Consider the following 18,943-nt stretch of genomic DNA (forward strand, 5'->3'; position numbering starts at 1 on the left):
CTCATACTCTTAGAAGGTTTGCATTTGTGACACATGCTTGTATTTTATGGTATGGGAGTGATGGGACTATTTTTTCCTCCTTGCTTTCCTACGTCCAGGGCCATAGAGTGGGAATTTCTGCCTCTTAGAAATGTCAGGGGACTTCCCTGGTGGTCCACTGGTTAGGACTTCACCTTCCAATGCAGGGGGTGTGGGTTCTATCCCTGGTCGGGGACCTGGGATACCACATGCTTTGCGGCCAGGAAGCCAAGGCATAGAACAGAGGCAGTACTGTAACAAATTCAATAAAGACTTTAAAAATGGTCCACATCAAAAAAAAAAAATCTTAAAAAAAAAAAAGAAATATCAGGGGGCTTCCCTGGGTGGTGCAGTGGTTGGGAATCTGTCTGCCAATGCAGGGGACATGGGTTCGAGCCCTGGTCCAGGAAGATCCCACATGCCGCGGAGCAACTAAGTCCATGCGCCACAACTACTGAGCCCGTGCGCCACAACTACTGAGCCTGCACTCTAGAGCCCACGTGCCACAACTACTGAAGCCCGAGCGCCTAGAGCCCATGGTCCACAACAAGAGAAGCCACCACAATGAGAAGCCCGCACACCACAAAGAAGAGTAGCCCCCGCTCGCCGCGACTAGAGAAAGCCCACACACAGCAACGAAGACCCAATGCAGCCAAAAATAAAATAAGTAAAATAAATTTTAAAAAAATATATCAGGAAAGTAACTCCTTTCCTCCCCTCCATTCCTTCACTCACTCCTCCCCGCCTGAGGGGTGGAGGGACATAACTGAGTAGTGGGATGGGGAGAAGCCCTCACCCCTTATCCCCAGTCCTCTCTTGGGGGAGGATAAAGTCCCCAGACAGACAGGATACTTTAGTGGTTAAGAAAGGCACTGGATTCAAATCCCACCCTACCACTTACAAGCTGAGTGCTCCAGGGAAAGTTTACTTGACCTCTTTGTGCCTTAGTTTCCCCGTCTGTAAAATACAATCCTAATGGATCCCACATCAAGAACTATTAAGAGAATCAAATAAATTGAGTTAGCCCCATGGTGAGGGCTGTGGAGCCTGCCTCTTACTGATATTAAAGGTCTCTGGTCCCATATGGCCTGATCTTCTCTTTTTTTTCTTTTGGAAGGGGGCCACCTACAGGAAGGAGGCTGAGTCCATGCAGAAAGCTCAGCTGGGTTAGGACCCACCGCCCACCCCTGCCGGGCCCCAGCCTGTGCTCCATCAATGCTGGTTGAATGAGCCATGATGGAGTGAATGAGTGATGAATGAATGATGTCACAGAGGTCTCTGGGCACCTCCCCCACCCTAGCTTCACCTTAAAGGGAGGGAAATCATACTAACTACTTCACAGGGCTCATGAATTAATAATGAGAGCTAGTGAGTGTCGAGTTAATAACAAGAACCACCCAAGACATGGAAGCAACCTAAATGTCCATCGACAGAGGAATGGATAAAGAAGATGTGGTACATATACACAATGGAATATTACTCAGCCATAAAAAAGAATGAAATAATGCGATTTGCAGCAACATGGATGGACCTGGAGATGATCATACTAAGTGAAGTAAGTCAGACAGAGAAAGACAAATATCATGTCATATCGCTTATATGTGGAATCTAAAAAAATGATGCAAATAAACTTATTTGCAAAACAGAAATAGAGTCACAGATGTAGAAAACAAACTTATGGTTACCAAAGGGGAAAGGGAAGGGGAGGGATAAATTAGGAGTTGGGGATTAACATACACACTATACCGTATACAAAATAGGTAACTAATAAAGACCTACTGTCTAGCACAGGGAACTCAATATTCTGTAATAACCTATATGGGAAAAGAATCTAAAAAAGAATGAAAATATGTACATGTATAACTGATTCACTCTGCTGTACACCTGAAACTAACACAACATTGTAAATCAACACTACTCCAATAAAAAATTTTTTTAAAAAAAGGTAAAATAAAATAACAAGAACCACTTAGAATCATGTCAGTCCCATAATACGTGTGACATCAGTGCGTGTCTTACCTGGATCACTTCCAACCAGCTGGAGGTTCCTGACTGGTTCCTACACCTCTGCCTCTCCCTCTGCCTCATCCAATCTCCCTTCTTTCCACAGAGGCCAACAGAGTGATTTCTGTAGATCCCCAAATCCCCAGAGGCTCCCCACTGCCTACAAGATACACCTGGGGACTTCCCTGGTGGTCCAGTGGTTAAGACTCTGCGCTTCCACTGCAGGGGGTGAGGGTTCCATCCCTGGTTGGGGAACTAAGATCCCACATGCTGCGTGGCCAAATAAATAAATAAATAAAAATAAAAACACTTCTTTAAAATTAAAAAAAAAAAAAGATACACCCAACCTCCTTGGCGTGGAACTCAGCAGCGAGAGGGTCCTGTGAAACATAAGCTGGAAACTTCTCTACCCTACAGTAGCCACCCAACTCAGAGTGAAAGCCAACATTTTAGCATGGTTGACAATACCCTACGTCATACACCCCCATCGCCACCATGACCTCATATCCTACTATTCCCTCCCACTCTTCTCCAGCCAACCAACACCCCCCAGCCCCGCTGTTCCTCACGCATGCCAGGCGCACTCCTACCTCAGGGCCTTTGCACTTGTTGTACCCTCTCTGCCCAGAACCTCTTCCCACCAGATATATCTGCCAGTCTCACTCCCTACCTCCTTCAGGTCTGTACTCCAATAGCTCCCTCTCAGGGGGACTCCCTTGACAATCTTCTTAAAATAGCAACCTTTACCCTCACCTCGTACGCCCATAACTCTGCTTAATTTTTCTCCATAGCACTTGTTACCATCCAGCATGAAGTATAGATTAGCTACTCATTTTGTCGATTGTCTGTCTACCTCGGTGACTGTGAGCCCGTGAAAACAGGAGCCATCGCTCTCCCATTCACCGTTGCACCCTCATTGCCTTGAACACTGCCTGGCACATAGTAGGTGCACAACAAATAGTTGTGGACTGAATGAATGATCTCATCCCAGTCCCTGCTATGCCCCTAACTCCAGTGTTCCCCCAAATGTGCCTTGTTACATCATGCCTCCGTCTTTGCACATGCTGTTTCCTCCCCTGCTCTGCCTGGGAAATTACTCATCCCTAAAATCCCAGGTGTGGTGTCTCTTGGGTATTCAAGAATAAACCTCCTGGGGGCTTCCCTGGTGGCGCAGTGGTTGAGAATCTGCCTGCCAATGCAGGGGACACGGGTTCGAGCCCTGGTCTGGGAAGATCCCACATGCCGCGGAGCAACTAGGCCCGTGAGCCACAATTACTGAGCCTGCGCATCTGGAGCCTGTGCTCCGCAAGAGAGGCCGCGATAGTGAGAGGCCCGCGCACCGTGATGAAGAGTGGCCCCCACTTGCCGCAACTAGAGAAAGCCCTCGCACAGAAACGAAGACCTAACACAGCCATAAATAAATAAATAAATAAATAAAAAGCAAGGATAGTAAAATGTTAATGGTGGAATCTTAAAAAAAAAAAAAAAAGAATAAACCTCCTGGCCTACAGAGTTACTTTCTTCTTCCATTGAGCCATCTCACATGCAGCCAGCACTTATTTCTACACTATCATGGTTGGTTGTTCAGTTTGCCTCCCCCTACCTTGTGTCAATAAACCTTTTCTTGGCTTGAGCCAGTCCAAGTTGGATTTCTGATATACGATTGGCAGATGGGACCCTCATGTGTTGCCAAGAGTGGTTATGTGGTTTTTTCCTAATGTATAAGATAAATATGTAAATAAAAGAACCACTGTTGTTATTTCACATGTTGGTGTCTTATGCCCCCCCACAGAAAACACTAGGTATTTCAGTGAAAGGAATGTGCTTGATAACTCTTTTTGGTTTTATTCGCAGTACTTGGATTAAAACCCAGTAGGTAGTTAGTGGATGGATAGTTGGATGGATGGATGGATGGATGGATGAGTAGGCATATGGGTGGATGAATAGTAGCTACATCCCTCCAACAGCCAACAGGTAGTAGATAGATGAATGTGTGGGTAGATAGATGAGTGGATAGATGGATGGATGAGTGGGTGGGTTGAATGGATGGAGTGGTTGCATACGGATGAATGGCAGATGATTGGGTATATAGATAACTGGATATATGGATGGATGGAATGGGTGTGTGGATGAGTAGCCAAATGAAAGACTGGGTGGATGAATCAGAGGACAGATGAATGGATGGTGGATGTTCAATGGGTAGATGGATGAATGGATAGGTAGAAGGGTGAGTAGTTGGGAGGGTCGATGGATGGATGAATAAGTCAATAGACAGATGACCTCACATGGATGGATGGATGGATGGATGGATGGATGGATGGATGGATGGATGATGGATGGATGGGTATATGGGTGAGTAGACAGATGAATGCTTGGGTGAATAAATGAGAGGACAGATGAATGAATGGTTAATTTATGAAGGATTTATGAGTGAAGGGTTGGAGGGTACACATGAGTGGAGTTACCCCCACCACCTGAAACCCTCCACTCCATGTCTGACTATAATGGAATATGTCCTGTTTCCCATGGGAGACCCCTTGGGGCTCACATCCCCAAACAGACTTTTGTGGGGCAGGGAAATCCCAAGCTGAGGAAGGCAGTGTGACAACCCACTGAGATCTGCAGAGTGGGGCATCATCAAAAGAGGAAGGAATCACCAGCTTACCTGGGAGTCCTCTGACTCATCGTCTTCCTCCACCGAGCTCCACTCCTGGGGATGCCCCGTCTCGGGAGAAGGTAGGTCTGGGTGAGGGGGGAATGGAGGAGAAAGGAGTCATGAGTGAGTGACCAGGCCAGCTGGATAGGTTCTGCTTTCTTCCCGCCGGCCATCCCTCTTCTGCTGATATCCTAACACACACACACACACACACACACACACACACACTGCCCATGTGGTTCAGGTGGGGGTGGAGAGAAGGAGAGACCTGAATTCTGATCCCATTTCTGTCACTAACTACCTGGGAGACTTAAAGCGAGTCACCTGATGTGATTCACCACCTGAGCCTCTATTCCCTCACCTGTCAAATGGGTACAATAGTTCCTTCTCTACAGGCCTCTGGCAAAAACTGAGTGAGAAAGCAGAAGAAAAAGCCACAGAGTTAAACCAGGAGGAACAAGGCTTCCCCAGCTTCCAGCCTCTGGTGAAGAAATCTCCCCATATTCGAACCTCAACATCCTTCTCACTCCTCAACTGGATAGAACTGGGGGTTGGACCAGAGATGGCCATTTTCCACTCTTTCTGCACCCAGGTCCTGCCAGGAGCCCCAAACCTCCTCCTCACTGCCAGAACTGACATTTCTATTTCCCACAACTTCTGTCCCAGATCTGCTCATCTCCCGTGGAAGGAAGGACCCTTTCCTAGTAGAAGGTCTAGCCCCCATTCTCCTGTGGGGGTGCCTTTCAGGTGTCCCCATCTCAGCAAATGGCACCACTCTTTGCCAGATGTTTGGGCCAAAATCCCAGGGGTCACCCTTGATATCTCTTTGTTCCTCCCCTGTCCATTCCTGGACAGTTGCAGGAATCTCCCAACTGGCCTCCCAGCTTCTACTCTTGACCTCCTAATCCTATGGTTCATTCTCACACGCAGCTGGATGCAGTTTCTCAACCTGGGCACTGCTGGCATTTCAGGCTGCGAAATCCTTGTGGTGGTGGGGTCTGTCCTGTGCACTGTAGGACGCTAAGCAGCGTTGCTGGCCTCCACCCACTAGATGGCAGCAGCATTTCCCCAGTTCTGATAATTCAAGATCTCTTAGGTTGACTGGGGAGGAGAGGGGGGTGTAACATTGCCCCCAGTTGAGAACTACTGATTTAGAAGAATCTTTTGAAATACAAATGAGATCCTGTCTTCTCCTCTTCAAAACCTTCCAGTGGTCTCCCAATACTCAAGTAACATGCAAACTCCTTGCCAAGGTCGACAAGATGCCCCATCACTGGTCCCAGCTGATCTCTATCATTTTTCCCTCCCATCTCCCTGCTCTGTTCCCCGTGGTCTCCTTGAACACAGCAAACTTGCTGCCAATGTGGGGTCCTTGCACGTGCAGCTCTGGCTGCCCTTGAAGCTGTTCCCCCATCCTTGGAACAACTGACCCTTCTCGTGCTTCTCCCACCTTCCCCAATCACACTGTCACACCCCACCAATCATCCTGTTTTACTGTCTCCATAGGTCTCGTCAGACATGACCTTTCTCTTTATTTTGTAACTTCTTTCTTTAGTGCCTGTTTTCTCCTCTAGAATTGGAGCTTGGGACTTCCCTGGTGGTCCAGTGGTTAAGAATCCGCCTTCCAATGCAGGGGACGCAGCTTCGATCCCCAGTCAGGGAACTAAGATCCCTCATGCCGCGGGGCAACTAAGCCCGCGTGCCGCAACTACTGAGCCCCCGTGCCACAACTAGAGAGAAGCCCGCATGCCACAGGAGAGCCTGCGTGCCGCAATGAAAGATCGCGCGTGATGCAACTAGGACCGAATGCAGCTGGAAATAAATAAATAAATATTAAAAGAAAAAAAAAGAATCGGAGCTCTACAAAGGCCATCTTGTTCACTGCAAGACCCTAACGCCTGGCACATAGTAGGTGCTTGTGATAGATTTTTGCCCCCAGTGGCCTCCAGCTTGTTCACTGCTCCCTGCGTCCACACCCTTGGGCTGCCCTCCCGACTCTGCCCCACTGACTCTGAGCTTGACCATATGGCTTATTTTGACCAATGGCCCGTGAGCAGCTGGGTTGCCAGTAGAGGCTAAAAAAAGTGCTTGTGACCTGGGGTTTTCCCTCGCTTGCTGGTCCCAAGGACTCTGCAACCACCCCCGTGAGAATAAGCCTGGGCTAGCCTGCTGGAGACACATGGCTTTAAGTCAGCACCATCAAACCAGCTAGACACACCAGTAAGGCCATCTTAGATGAACCAGCTGCCCTTCAGCTCATTGCAGCTGCATTGCGGGAGCCGACACAGGCAAGGGCAACAGAACTGTCCCCTGCGGCCACATACATTGCCAACCCACAGAATCGTTAGCAGCTAAATGACTGTTACTTTAAGCCACTCAGTTTGGGGCTGACTTGTTACACAGCAAAAGCTGACTGACACAAGGCTCCATAAAACTGTGTTGAAAGGAGCAAAGGAATGAAGTCGTGTCTTTCCCTAGGCTCTGCCACGACCTCCCCCCCACAACACAGGACCTCTGCCCCTCATCTTTCTTGTCACTGTCACAGCCGGAGGCCCCAACCTCCACAGCCACCCAGTCCTTGGTGAGGGCAGCACGCTTCTCCCAGGTCCTGCCCTCCCGAGACAGCAGCCCCTGCATCTTCTCAGGCCTGAGACTCTGCATCTCTCCAGGAGGCTCAACTTTAAAGGCAGGCTTCTTCTCCTCTCCCCAGTCCAGGGTTCTGTTGGGTTTCCCAGGGAACAGGATTCAGAACCTGAGGACAGACAGACATTTAGTCACTCAACAAATACTTACAGAGCGCCAGCCCTGTGCCAGGCATGATTCCTAGGTGCCAGAGATACAGCAGTGAGGGAGGCAAAGCTCCTTTCCCTCTTGGGGCTTACATTCTAGTGGGGGGAGAGAGACAGACAACATGCCAAATGATAAGTGCTCTAGAGACAAAGCAAGAAAGGGAATAAGGAGTTTTGAGGTGAGGGTCAGAGAGTGGTAAAGTAAAGGCAAACGTGCGTGCATGCGTGCACACACACACACACACACATTCCAAAGCATAGAGCTAGAAGTTTTTAGGAAAAGAGGATTACCCCCATAATCCCTGTAGCTGCAGAGAGAAGGACCTTACTCTTCCCTCCAGCCTCCTATAGCATGACTTTCTCCTCTGCTGTCATTAAGAAGAAGAAGGAGGAGGAGAAGGTTTTGCCAAATAAGGGTTAAAAAATCCAATTGAAAATTAAATATTCTTTAGGGCTTCCCTGGTGGCGCAGTGGTTAAGAATCCGCCTGTCAGTGCAGGGGATACGAGTTCGAGCCCTTGTCCGGGAAGATCCCACGTGCCGTAAAGAAACTAAGCCCGTGCGCCACAACTACTGAGCCTGTGCTCTAGAGCCCGCGAGCCACAACTACTGAGCCCACGTGCCACAACTACCGAAGCCAGCGCGCCTAAAGCCCGTGCTCTGCATCAAGAGAAGCCACCGCAATGAGAAGCCCGCGCACCGCAACGAAGAGTAGCCCCCGCTCGCCGCAACCAGAGAAAGCCTGCGTGCAGTAATGAAGACCCAACGCAGCCAAAAATAAATAAATAAATAAATTTATTTTTAAAAAATTAAATTAAATTAAATATTCTTTAATATTCTCATGCTATATCTTGTCAACTTGAAATTCAGGAGGCTGTTTGCAGGAAGCTATCTGAACTACAATAACTTGATGTATAACCATTTACCTTGAGACTCTAAAGCTGGTTTCATGTTCTTTTTCTAGGACATTGTATGTATTACCCATGTTGCATGATATAACCCACTGACTGTCCTCGTGAATAGTATTTTTTTTTTAAGGAGTACTTTCTCCTGGTGTGAATGAAAAAGCTTTTGTAAGTGTGGTCTTCCTTGCTTAGGTTTATGCAAACAGAAACTGTTTTATCAGATTTTAAAACCACAGAGCACATACTCTAGATTCAAAGGGAAGTTAGTGACTCAACAATCAAATGTATGTGGGGACCATGTTTGGAGTCAGATTCAAGGAAACCTGCTGTGAAGAAAAAAATTATTTTTTAGGCACTCAAGGAAATTTGATTATAGACTGGGTGTTCGATAATATCAAGGATTTCTCAAGGGTTTTGTTGAGTGTGGAAGTGGCCTTATGACTAGGTAAGAAAATGTCCATCTTATTATTTCTTAGAGATGTTTTTTGTAGTATGCAGGGGTGTATTGACGGGATGGCTGAGATTTGCTTTAAAATTCTTCTGTAAAGAGATAAAGAGACAAAAGGGGATCAGAGCAAACATGCAAATGATGATTGTTGAGCCCAGGAATGGAGAGACAGTGGCAGGCAGTGCTGTCCTTGTACCCATGAGTAGATATGAAGCTTTTTCATAGTAGAACTTAACATATAAACTACAAATATGCAGAATATCTTCTTTTCTTCTACGTCACCAATCATCATGTAGGTCTTCCCTACAGAGAGGGCTGGCTCACAGGCCCCTGAAACCCAAACTCAAACACGTTCCCCAGACACCTCTGTCCGCTCCCCCCAGCACGCCCTGTCCCCTGAGACTCCGGCTCCACCATCTTCCCCATCAGTCTCTGCAGGCTTCATTGGCAACTTGACCCCTTCCTCACCCTCACATCCAATTGATCAATCCCTGAGTGCACCTGCTCTGTTCCTTCCCTGTCCCCTGTGGTCCACTGCACACCTGACCCCCAACCCCGATCCTGTCCCCTAAACCCAATCCCCAGTCTATCCCCTCAACTTCACCCTCCACAAGACTTTCGCTGGTCAAGACGCTTTCAAGGCATCCCATGCGGGGCAGAGGCCAGCTTCCTTTCTTGGTCTCTAACCCTCCACCACCACAGTCCCTGCACTCGCCCATTATCAGGTCAGCCCAGGAGGCAGGTTTAACACACCCAGGACTACAGAACACTGAATCCCAGGGAGAGGATTCCCCCTCTTCAGCACCCTTTTAAATTTCTTTTTTAAAAAGTTGAGTAGGGACTTCCCTGGTGGTCCAGTGGTTAAGACTTTGCCTTCCAATGCAGGGGTTGTGCGTTTGATCCCTGGTCGGGGAGCTAAGATCCCACATGCCTTGGGGCCAAAAACTCAACACAAAAAACAGAAGCAATATTGTAACAAATTCATTAAAGACTTTAAAAGTGGGCCACGTCAAAAAATCTTAAAAAAAAAAAAAAATGAGTAGGGAATTCCCTGGTGGCCCAGTGGTTAAGACGCTGCACTTCCACTTCAGGGGGCACGGGTTCAATCCTTGGTCAGTGAACTAACATCCCACATGCCGCACGGCCAAAAAAAAAAGAGTAAAATACACATAACAAGAAATTTTTACCATCTTAACCATTTTAAAGTGTACATTCACATTGCTGTGCACTCATCACCACCATCCATCTCTAGAACTCTGTGTATCACACTCTGTCCCCATTAAACGCAGGATCCCCCCCCCTCCCTCCCCCTCCCCCAACCCCTGGCCACCACCATGCTTATGGGATCTTAGTTCTCCAACCAGGGATTGTACCCAGGCCCTCGGCAGGGAGAGCACGGAGCGAACTCCCCAGACTACTTTCTGACTCTCTGAATTTGCCTACTATAGGCACCTTGTATAACTAGAATCACACAGTATTTTTGTGACTGATTTATTTCACTTAGCAGAGGGTCCTCAAGGACATTATTGCTAGAAAAGAAGGGAGGTAATTTAAAGGAAAAAGAGGGGTAAGTCCTAGTTGGGGTGCTAGAATGAGAGAGTAATCTCGAAGGTGGGGAAAGAAGGGCTGGTGTTAATAAGATGCTAATTGCAGCCATCACAGCAGAGTGGTTAAGAGCAAGGTGTGGGTGCGAGTGCATGGCGTGAATTTCCGCTCTGCCACGCATTAGCTGTGTGACTTTGACAGGTCACTTTAACCTCTCTGAGCTTCAGTGTGCTCAGCTGTAAAATGAAGGTGCTGGGAATTCCCTGGCGGTCCAGTGGTTAGGACTCTGTGCTTTCGCTGCACGGGGCACAGGTTCGATCCCTGGTCGGGGAACTGAGATTCCACAAGCTCAGCGGCGTGGCCAAAAATGATAAATAAATAAATAAATAAATAAATAAATAAATAAATAAATAAATAAAATAAAATGAGGGTGGGACTTCCCTGGTGGCGCAGTGGTTAAGAATCCGCCTGTCAAATGCAGCGGACACGGGTTCGAGCCCTGGGCCGGGAAGATCCCACATGCCGCGGAGCAACTAAGCCCGTGCACCACAACTACTGAGCCCGTGTGCCACAACTACTGAAGCCCGCGCACCTACAGCCTGTGCTCTGCAACAAGAGGAGCCGCCGCAATGAGAAGCCCGCACATGGCAACAAAGACCCAACGCAGCCAAAATAAAATAAATAAATAAATACATAAATTTATTAAAAAATAAAATAAAATAAAATAAAACGAGGGTGGTGATGATAACAGCAACTTCCTCCTAGAGTCGTTGTGAGCTTTCATACACAGTGAGTACCTAATGAATGAAGGAACAAAAAGGGTTTTTCCTCTTCCTGGCTCGCCCTTGCCCTTCTGTGTGGGCTTCTAGACATCCTGCCCGTACTCCAAAGCTGAGCTGACACATCACCACCCCGGGAGACCCCGTGAATCTTTGCCACCCATAAAGTGCTCGAATGGAAATGACTTTTTTCAAACCATTTCTCAGCCGGAACTTTGTGCCAGGCCTGTGCTGAGCATTGAGAATCTGAAGATCAGCTGAGCAAGGTCACAATCTCCTGGAGGAGAAAGACAACTGAGCAGAGAGGATTAAACAGAGCAGCCAGGATTGCTTTGAAGGTAAAAAGTAAGTAATGCATATACACTGCTTAATAGCTATTACCTGCTATTATTATTGTTTATTCACCTTTACAATGCAATGACCACCGCCTCTCCTGGAGGCTACATCAAAATTTTAAACTTTTTTTTTGGCTGTGTTGGGTCTTCGTTGCTGCGCACGGGCTTTCTCTAGTTGTGGCTAGCGGGGGCTCTTCGTTGCGGTGTGCGGGCTTCTCATTGTCGTGGCTTCTCTTGTTGCGGAGCACGGGCTCTAGGCACGTGGGCTCAGTAGTTGTGGCTTGCGGGCTCTAGAGCGCAGGCTCAGTAGTTGTGGCGCACGGGCTTAGCTGCTCCACAGCATGTGGGATCTTCCTGGACCAGGGCTCAAACCCGTGTCCCCTGCATTGGCAGGCGGATGCTTAACCACTGTGCCACCAAGGAAGCCCCCAAATTTTAAACTTTTGACAAAGCCATAGATGGGGGGAAAATAGTCTCCCTTTAGAGTCTTATTTCATTTCCTAGGGAGACGGAGGAAATGTACATGTTTGTTGGCCAGATTTATCTTCCCTTCTGTGAATTGCCCATTTGTACCCTCCCTGCATTATTCTATTTGTTTCTTTTTTTAGCTTTTACTTATTGATTTACAGGAATTCTTTATTCTGGATATTGACCCTTTGCCTGTTACTCTGTCTGTGGCAGATATTTTCTCCTGGCCTGTCCCTTTTCTCTTCACTTTGCGTACACAGTGCCTGAAGTCTTGGATTTTGATAAAGTCCAAGAAATCAATTTTTAAATGCTTTTCCTCACCTTTATCTCATAAACACACTTTCCTGTAAGATCTCATACTTTACAGTCTTGTTTTAGATGTTTAGTTGCTTGAACCTTCTGAAATTTTTTTGAATGACGTGAGGTAAGGATTTAACTTTCTTTTCCCAATGGAGAGACAACTGAATAATCCTGGTTACTCAGAAAAACAGCCCAAATAACTAATTTATCCAACAGATAGGATGAGCAAATGCATCGTATGTAAATTATCTTATTAATCCCAGCAGCCCCAAGTGGTAGGTATTATTAGCCTCGTTTTTTTGTTTGTTTGTTTTTTTCCAGAGAAGGGAACTAGGCGTAAAGGAATTAAATGATTTGTCCAGAGGATACATGACAAGACTATGAAAGAATTGAGATTGGTTTTCTTAGGAGTATCCATCTATGTCACATAATTGGGAGGGGAAACTTCCTTTGTTTAGCTGTTTAGGAGGTGGGTTTCCAGGCATTCCAAGGATAGGTCAGTGTGAAGAGGGGAGAGATAGATTTTAGAGTAAGACTCTTAATTCACCCCTCACTATTTCCTTGTTTGTTTGTTTGCCACACCGAGTGGCTTACAGGATTTTAGTTCCCAGACCAGGGATCAAACCCGTGGCAGTGAGAGAGCCAAGTCCTAACCACTGGACCACCATGGAATTCCCGACCCCTCACTACTTCCTATAATAACCAGTCATTTAGTGCAGGAGACCAGGTCGGGAAGCCTTCAGGGGGTTGAGAGCTCGGCCTCCTGACCCAGATCTACCACAAACCAGCTGTGCAACTTTGGGAAGTGAATTAACTTGGTCTCAGTTTCCTTATCTGTAAAATGGGGACAATGAAGTTGCTACCTCACAGGCTATGGTGAACATCAAGTGAATAATACACATGCTTCACATATATTGACTGCTCAAGAAATGTCATCATGTTATCATTATTACTGAGCACCAGGTTCTCAACACGGGGAAAATTCCACAAGTGGTCCTGATAGTTCAGATAATTAAAGGTTGTTCTTAAAATAGACTCAAGTTTGAGGAGCTCCCTCAAGGCCCTGGGGAGCTGGGGAAGGCTGCTGAATGACTTGTTGGGTGAAGATTTCTTCCCGAAAGAGAAAAAGGCAGTGAGGAGACAGTGTCTAGAATCTCATTCTATGTCTTACTCTCATTTTTCTCAAACTTCCGTCATTCATATATCCCTTTATCAACGTTTGCCATGTCTCTGCATTAATGGATACCACCTTATGACTGTTTCCATTTCCACATAACATCTGAATATAAGTAAATAGTCAGTTATCTAATATTTTTATTGTAAATGATCTCGTTTTGTAAAACCCTTTCAAAAGGACCTTTACAAAGGAAACTTTAGAGCAGCCTTATAAACCGAAAGCCAGTTTCACGTGCCATTACAAAAAAAAAAAAAAGGAAATAAAATCAAGATTAATAAATCATAGCTAGAAGCTGCTGCTTGGTGTGGTAAATTGAACTACTGGCCCACGTTTGTCATCTTCCTGCTGTAGCATAACACATTTTCCTCTTGCTGTAGCCTCATGGCAAGCCAGGGCGTGGAGAAGTAAACTCTGATTACCATGAGGCTGTGGTAAAGGGTAAAGATGTATTATCTCCATGAGCCTTGTCCCTTTGCTGATTGTGCTTTGTATCCTTTCACTGGAATAAACCACAGCCATGATGAGTTCAGTGAGTTCTCCTAGTGAATCATCAAACTTGGGGGTCATCCTGGGGACTGGCAACACGGCCCTCAAACCTTGGGCCAGCACAGATGACCACCGTTCTACCAGAAGTTGAGTGCTGTTGACATCTCTTTGGGGCTCCATGACTAGCTGACAATTTATTCATTCAACAAAGACTTATGAAACAGCTGCTATGTGGCAGATGCTGTCTTGGGTGACTAGGACAATCAAGATAAATGACTTGATGAAGTTTACCTGCTAGTGATGAAAACAGACAACGGACAAATAAACCCAAAAATATAAAATAAAATATAGTTTGTGCTAGTTCTATGAGGTACATGACGTAGACCTATGTGATAGTAATGGTGAGGCCACTTTAGGTGGGAGGTGGTCTTTTTGAAGAGGTGGCATTTTGAGCTAAATCCTGAAAGGTAGAAAGGAGCCAGTTATGCAAGAATCTGTGGCAGGGAGAACAGCATGTGCAAAGGTCCAGGGGGACAACAAGGAGGCCAGTGTGGCCAGAGGGGTCAGGCAAAGGAGAGAGTGATGGGGGATAGGGTCAGAGAGGCATCCAGGGTCTTGAAAGCCACAGTAACATCATTTTTTTTTTTTTGGCCGTGCCGCATGGCATGTGGGATCGTAGTTCCCCAACCAGGGATTGAACCCGTTGCCCCTGCAGTGGAAGCGTGGAGTCTTAACCACTGGACCACAAGGGAAGTCCCCCACAGTAACATCTTTGAATGTTATTGTAGGTGCGTTGGGAAGCGATGGAAGGGTAGAGGAAAGGTGTGATATAATCTGATTTAGATTTTCAAGGCATCACTGAAACTATTATGTAAGGAATGATACAGAAGGGGCTATAGGTACAGAGGATCAGTTAGGAGGTTGTTGTACACCAGGTGAGAAACAATTGCATTTGGTGGTGGCAGTGCGTGTGGAAAGCAGTGGACAGATTCAGGGAATACTTTGGAGGTGGAGCTGAGAGCCCTCACGGATGGTCGGAATGGGAAGAGTGAGAGGAAGGGAGGAATCAAGCACGACTTTTGGGCTATGACCTGACCAGCTGAGTGTCCTGCAATGCATTAAGTAGGGTTACGTTTTTGTGCGTGCGGAGAAAATCCAAAACTCCCTTTGGGGCATGTTAAGTGTTCGATGCCCGAGTTTCTGAGGTCAGCACCAGGAGAGCCTGGATTACTCAGATATCAGCATTCGAAGACTCTGGGGCTGAGGGTTGGGAGTGGGCTCAGAAATCTGCTCAAAGAGCACATGCATCTAGCAGGGCCAGTGGCAAAAGTAGGCTCCCGGTACTGTCCGCGGTCCTGAAACCCTGCAGGTGGATCTGTCCGTGGTGCTGAAACGGCCGCTCCTGAGCTGTCCGTGGTACTAAACCTCTAGGCACAAGAGCTGGAGACTCTCTCTCCCTCTCTCTCCCTCCCTCCCTCCTTCCCTCCGTCTCTCTCTGTCACTTTTTCAAAGTACCCACTCTCCTGGGAAAGGCCCCGCTGTTGCCTGGAAACAAAGCACTCTGGAAGGAAAGCAAATGAGGGGAAAAAAATCTGCAGTCATTTTTAAGAGGCAGCTTTGGCTCTTAGGACTGCAGGACCTGGCTACATCTTACTGGAATTATTAACACGAAGTTTCCAAAACATCTCTGAATATAGGAAAACAAGGGGAAGATGTGCCAGAACTCAGGCTGTTGGTTACGTTGGATTGGGGGAGGCAGAGAAATGAGATGGGGAGTGACGAGCCCTTCGTTTCTATGTTGTGACGTGGGGGCTACAAGAAGGATATTATTGTAGATTTATATAAATACATCACGGCTATATTTCATGCCAACCTGAATTGCAAACATTTGAAATCATGAGCTTTGGGTGGCACTTTTTGAAATGACAAGAAGCCTTGTGATTTAAAAATTCCTCGGGACTTCCCTGATGGTGCAGTGGTTAAGACTCCAGGCCCCCAATGCAGGGGGTCCCGGGTTCGATCCCTGGGGAAACTAGATCCCACACGCATGCCGCAACTAAGAGTTCGCATGCTGCAACTAAGGAGCCTGACTGCCGCAACTAAGACCCAGTGCAACCAAATAAATAAATAAATAAATAAATAAAACATATATATATTTTTTAAATTTAGAAAAAAACTAAAAAAAATCCTCAAAAATCCATACTTGCGAATATAATCAATTGTGTAAACTTTGTTTGTTATTTTCGTATCATCTTAGCTGGTGAATAAACATGCCGGCCATCTTTTGTTAGGATTAGTCTTGAATTATGTAGGTTTTGAATTGTGTAAGATCTTAAAAAATGAGTCCCTGGGGTAAAATCCAACCATTCTGGGATTGATGAATGAATGAATGAATGAACACGTTTGTCATTCTCAAAGATCTGGTCACCAGGGAAGCCACAGCTTTTCCCACCACTATGAAGAGACAGACATTCACAAAGCACCCACTATGTGATGGATTTTGCAGGGGACACCCAGGATGCCTGAGGCATTTCCCCTTTTCCTAAGTGGATGATTTCCACACCTCTTCAAGGAGGAGGAAGATTTGCGGCTTTGATTTGAGCTCGTTGATCAGGTGGAGACACTGAAATCTGGCTCTTACATACTTTTCTGTCCTCTCATGGTATTGTCAGCCCAGTGGGTTTTGATATTCCAAATTCTCTAAAGAAGCTGTAGCTCATTACATTATATATTTTTCTTGCCTACTGTCTGTCTCAACTTCTAGGATTTCTATTTCATCCCCAAGCCTCCAGCATCTAGAACACTTCTTCTAGATGGTCTATGAATTTTTCGAAGGGTTAAATGAATGCAAGGTGATGTTTGTAAACACAAGATATCCCAATATCTTAAAGTTGGTAACTCACTAAATTAAAAAGAAAATGAGTGAACTGAACTAAGCACATCAGTTGGCTGGATGCAGCCCAAGACTTGCCCGGTTGAGTCCTCCAAGGTCATGGAATCCCTACTGAGCAAGACTCTGCCATGGGACCACGTCATGGCCAGGTGAAGTGATGTTCCCTCCTCCAGTCCGTCAGTGGTGGCCCAGAAGGCAAGGTTGTGTGCCACCAAGCATGGAATCTGGTCAGTAAGGATCACCCCACAAGGATAAGAACTTACTTTATCCCTTTTAACAATTCCAGGGAAAATTAATCACATTGTGTGGTTGCATCTATTTACCGTGGCCCTTCCCCCAACTAGCAGACACTTAGGCTATTTCCAAACAGTAATCATTTGGAAGCCTCAGACCCCTTGAGAGAGACCCAAATTCAACTTGTAAACCACACAGCCGTGACTTAACCCAGGGCAATCTGTTCCCAAAGACCTTCTTGTTTCACGACTACTGAAGATTCTTCAGTTTACTCTGCAGGCAAAAAGTAGAATGACTGATGTGAGAAAAACTCACCTAGTTGCCAAAAACCTTAAAGCATCCAGTCACTTGGGGTGTCTAGGGTGAAATATAAAATGACAGAGAGTTGCCACGTCTGCTTAGAGAAATACGTGCCCACAGAGCTTTTCTGTGGTCTGACTGATGGGGTTCACTTTCTAAAGACAGAATCTTTATAAATCAAGTAACATTTATTGATAGCTTATCGTGTCCTCAACAAGATGCTATCCATAGGGTGATGTTATTATCCTCATTTTACAGAACAAAATAGATCTTTGTGGGCCGATATGGAAAGGTCTCAAAGACACATCATTGTATGGGAAAAAAGCACGTTGTAAAAGCCACAGGTGGAGTCTGACATCCCTTACATGAAAAGACAAACAACACGTAAAACAATGTCAGATATTTTCTTTGGATGCATAGATGTCTATGTAAAGGCTTGCCAAATTTAAAACACAAAACGTATTTAAAAGAAAAAGCTCACAAGACATTACCGAGTTTATCAAGGTTACATTTGTTTGTTCATGATGAAAATGCACTAATTTTTCTTTTTTTTCTTTTTTTTTTTTTTTGCCACAATGCACATCTTGCGGAATCTTAGTTTCCCAACCAGGAATTGGATCTGGGCCCCCGGGAGTGAAAGCGCCGAGTCCTTTCACTGAAGGACTCGAGTCGCTGAACTGCCAGTGAATTTCCCCCAAAAAACCACTAATTTTGTTAAACGATTATCACAGTCAGAAAGTTCATGACAGACCCTCAAATTTCAGCATGGCAAAACTCATGGATAAAGTTGATTTTGCTTAAATTCCAGGTTGACAGGAAGTTTTTTCTTTTTTGGGGATCAGGACTAAATAGGATGACCCTGTTATATTTGGTTAATCTCAGGGTGTAAACTAATTTTTCTTCCTGGACTATGGCATGCCGTGAATGTGACAGTTTTGCTTCCACGTGTATTGCTTACCAAATAAGAAGTTTAAAATCCTAAAATCCAAACATTGACCATTGTATTTCAATGTCAGAGATGTTAGCAATAAAAAAAGTAAAAGTGCACCTTAACATCAATGAAATATGACATATCGATTTAATTATGAAAACTTAGTCAATAACAACAGTGCGTATATCATAGTAAGAGGCTGATATGCATTTGGCATTGTTATTATGGGATGGGTAATATTAGCCAAGATAAGGAAAGTTAGGCCAGTATCAATGCATTTGCAGATATGCACACACAAATCCCATTTCCTTCTGTAGGCACAGAGATGTATGTAAATGAAAAGTAAAAGCACACTCCTAGTGCACCCCAAATCCACAGCAGTCACTCACCTCTAGAGCAGAGACTGGGGTTGCTGAAGTGAGATCAGCAGGAAATCTTGATCTTTGACAGAGAAAATGTGTGCACTTGTCGACTGTCAAGAAAGAAAAATAAAATAATAAGTTTAAAAGAGAGATTTGGAGAAGGTAAGTCCCTCTCTGAGAGGTGAACTACGAATGGTCTTGCTCACCCCTAATTCCCACTGTCTAGCACACAGCAGTCGCCCCTCTGATCCCTATTAAACCAGATCACCTGGCTCATACAGCCAGTAAGTAGCAGAGTTGTGATTCAGACCCGA

The 18,943-nt window shown here is 45.8% G+C and overlaps 1 protein-coding gene across 3 annotated transcripts in view; it reads right to left on the bottom strand.

Annotated features, from left to right (window-relative positions):
* The window catches only part of SMIM17 (small integral membrane protein 17), a 58,712-nt gene extending 39,985 nt beyond the window's left edge, over positions 1 to 18,727 (bottom strand). The window contains exons 1-3 of one of the 3 annotated variants that reach the window (XM_061173498.1): positions 18,657 to 18,727; positions 7,186 to 7,430; positions 4,688 to 4,764 (exon numbers count right to left, since the gene is read on the bottom strand). In XM_061173498.1, coding sequence (XP_061029481.1) covers positions 4,688 to 4,764; positions 7,186 to 7,339 — 231 coding nt within the window. In that variant the 5' untranslated portion in view covers positions 7,340 to 7,430; positions 18,657 to 18,727. Of the gene's footprint in view, positions 1 to 4,687; positions 4,765 to 7,185; positions 7,431 to 18,656 lie in introns of those variants that run through there. The other 2 variants (XR_009697870.1, XR_009697871.1) reach the window with 2 other exon arrangements.
* Positions 18,728 to 18,943: the final 216 nt, after the last annotated feature.

Source organism: Eubalaena glacialis, chromosome 18 (genome assembly GCF_028564815.1).
Source record: "Eubalaena glacialis isolate mEubGla1 chromosome 18, mEubGla1.1.hap2.+ XY, whole genome shotgun sequence".
Lineage (NCBI taxonomy): Eukaryota > Metazoa > Chordata > Mammalia > Artiodactyla > Balaenidae > Eubalaena > Eubalaena glacialis.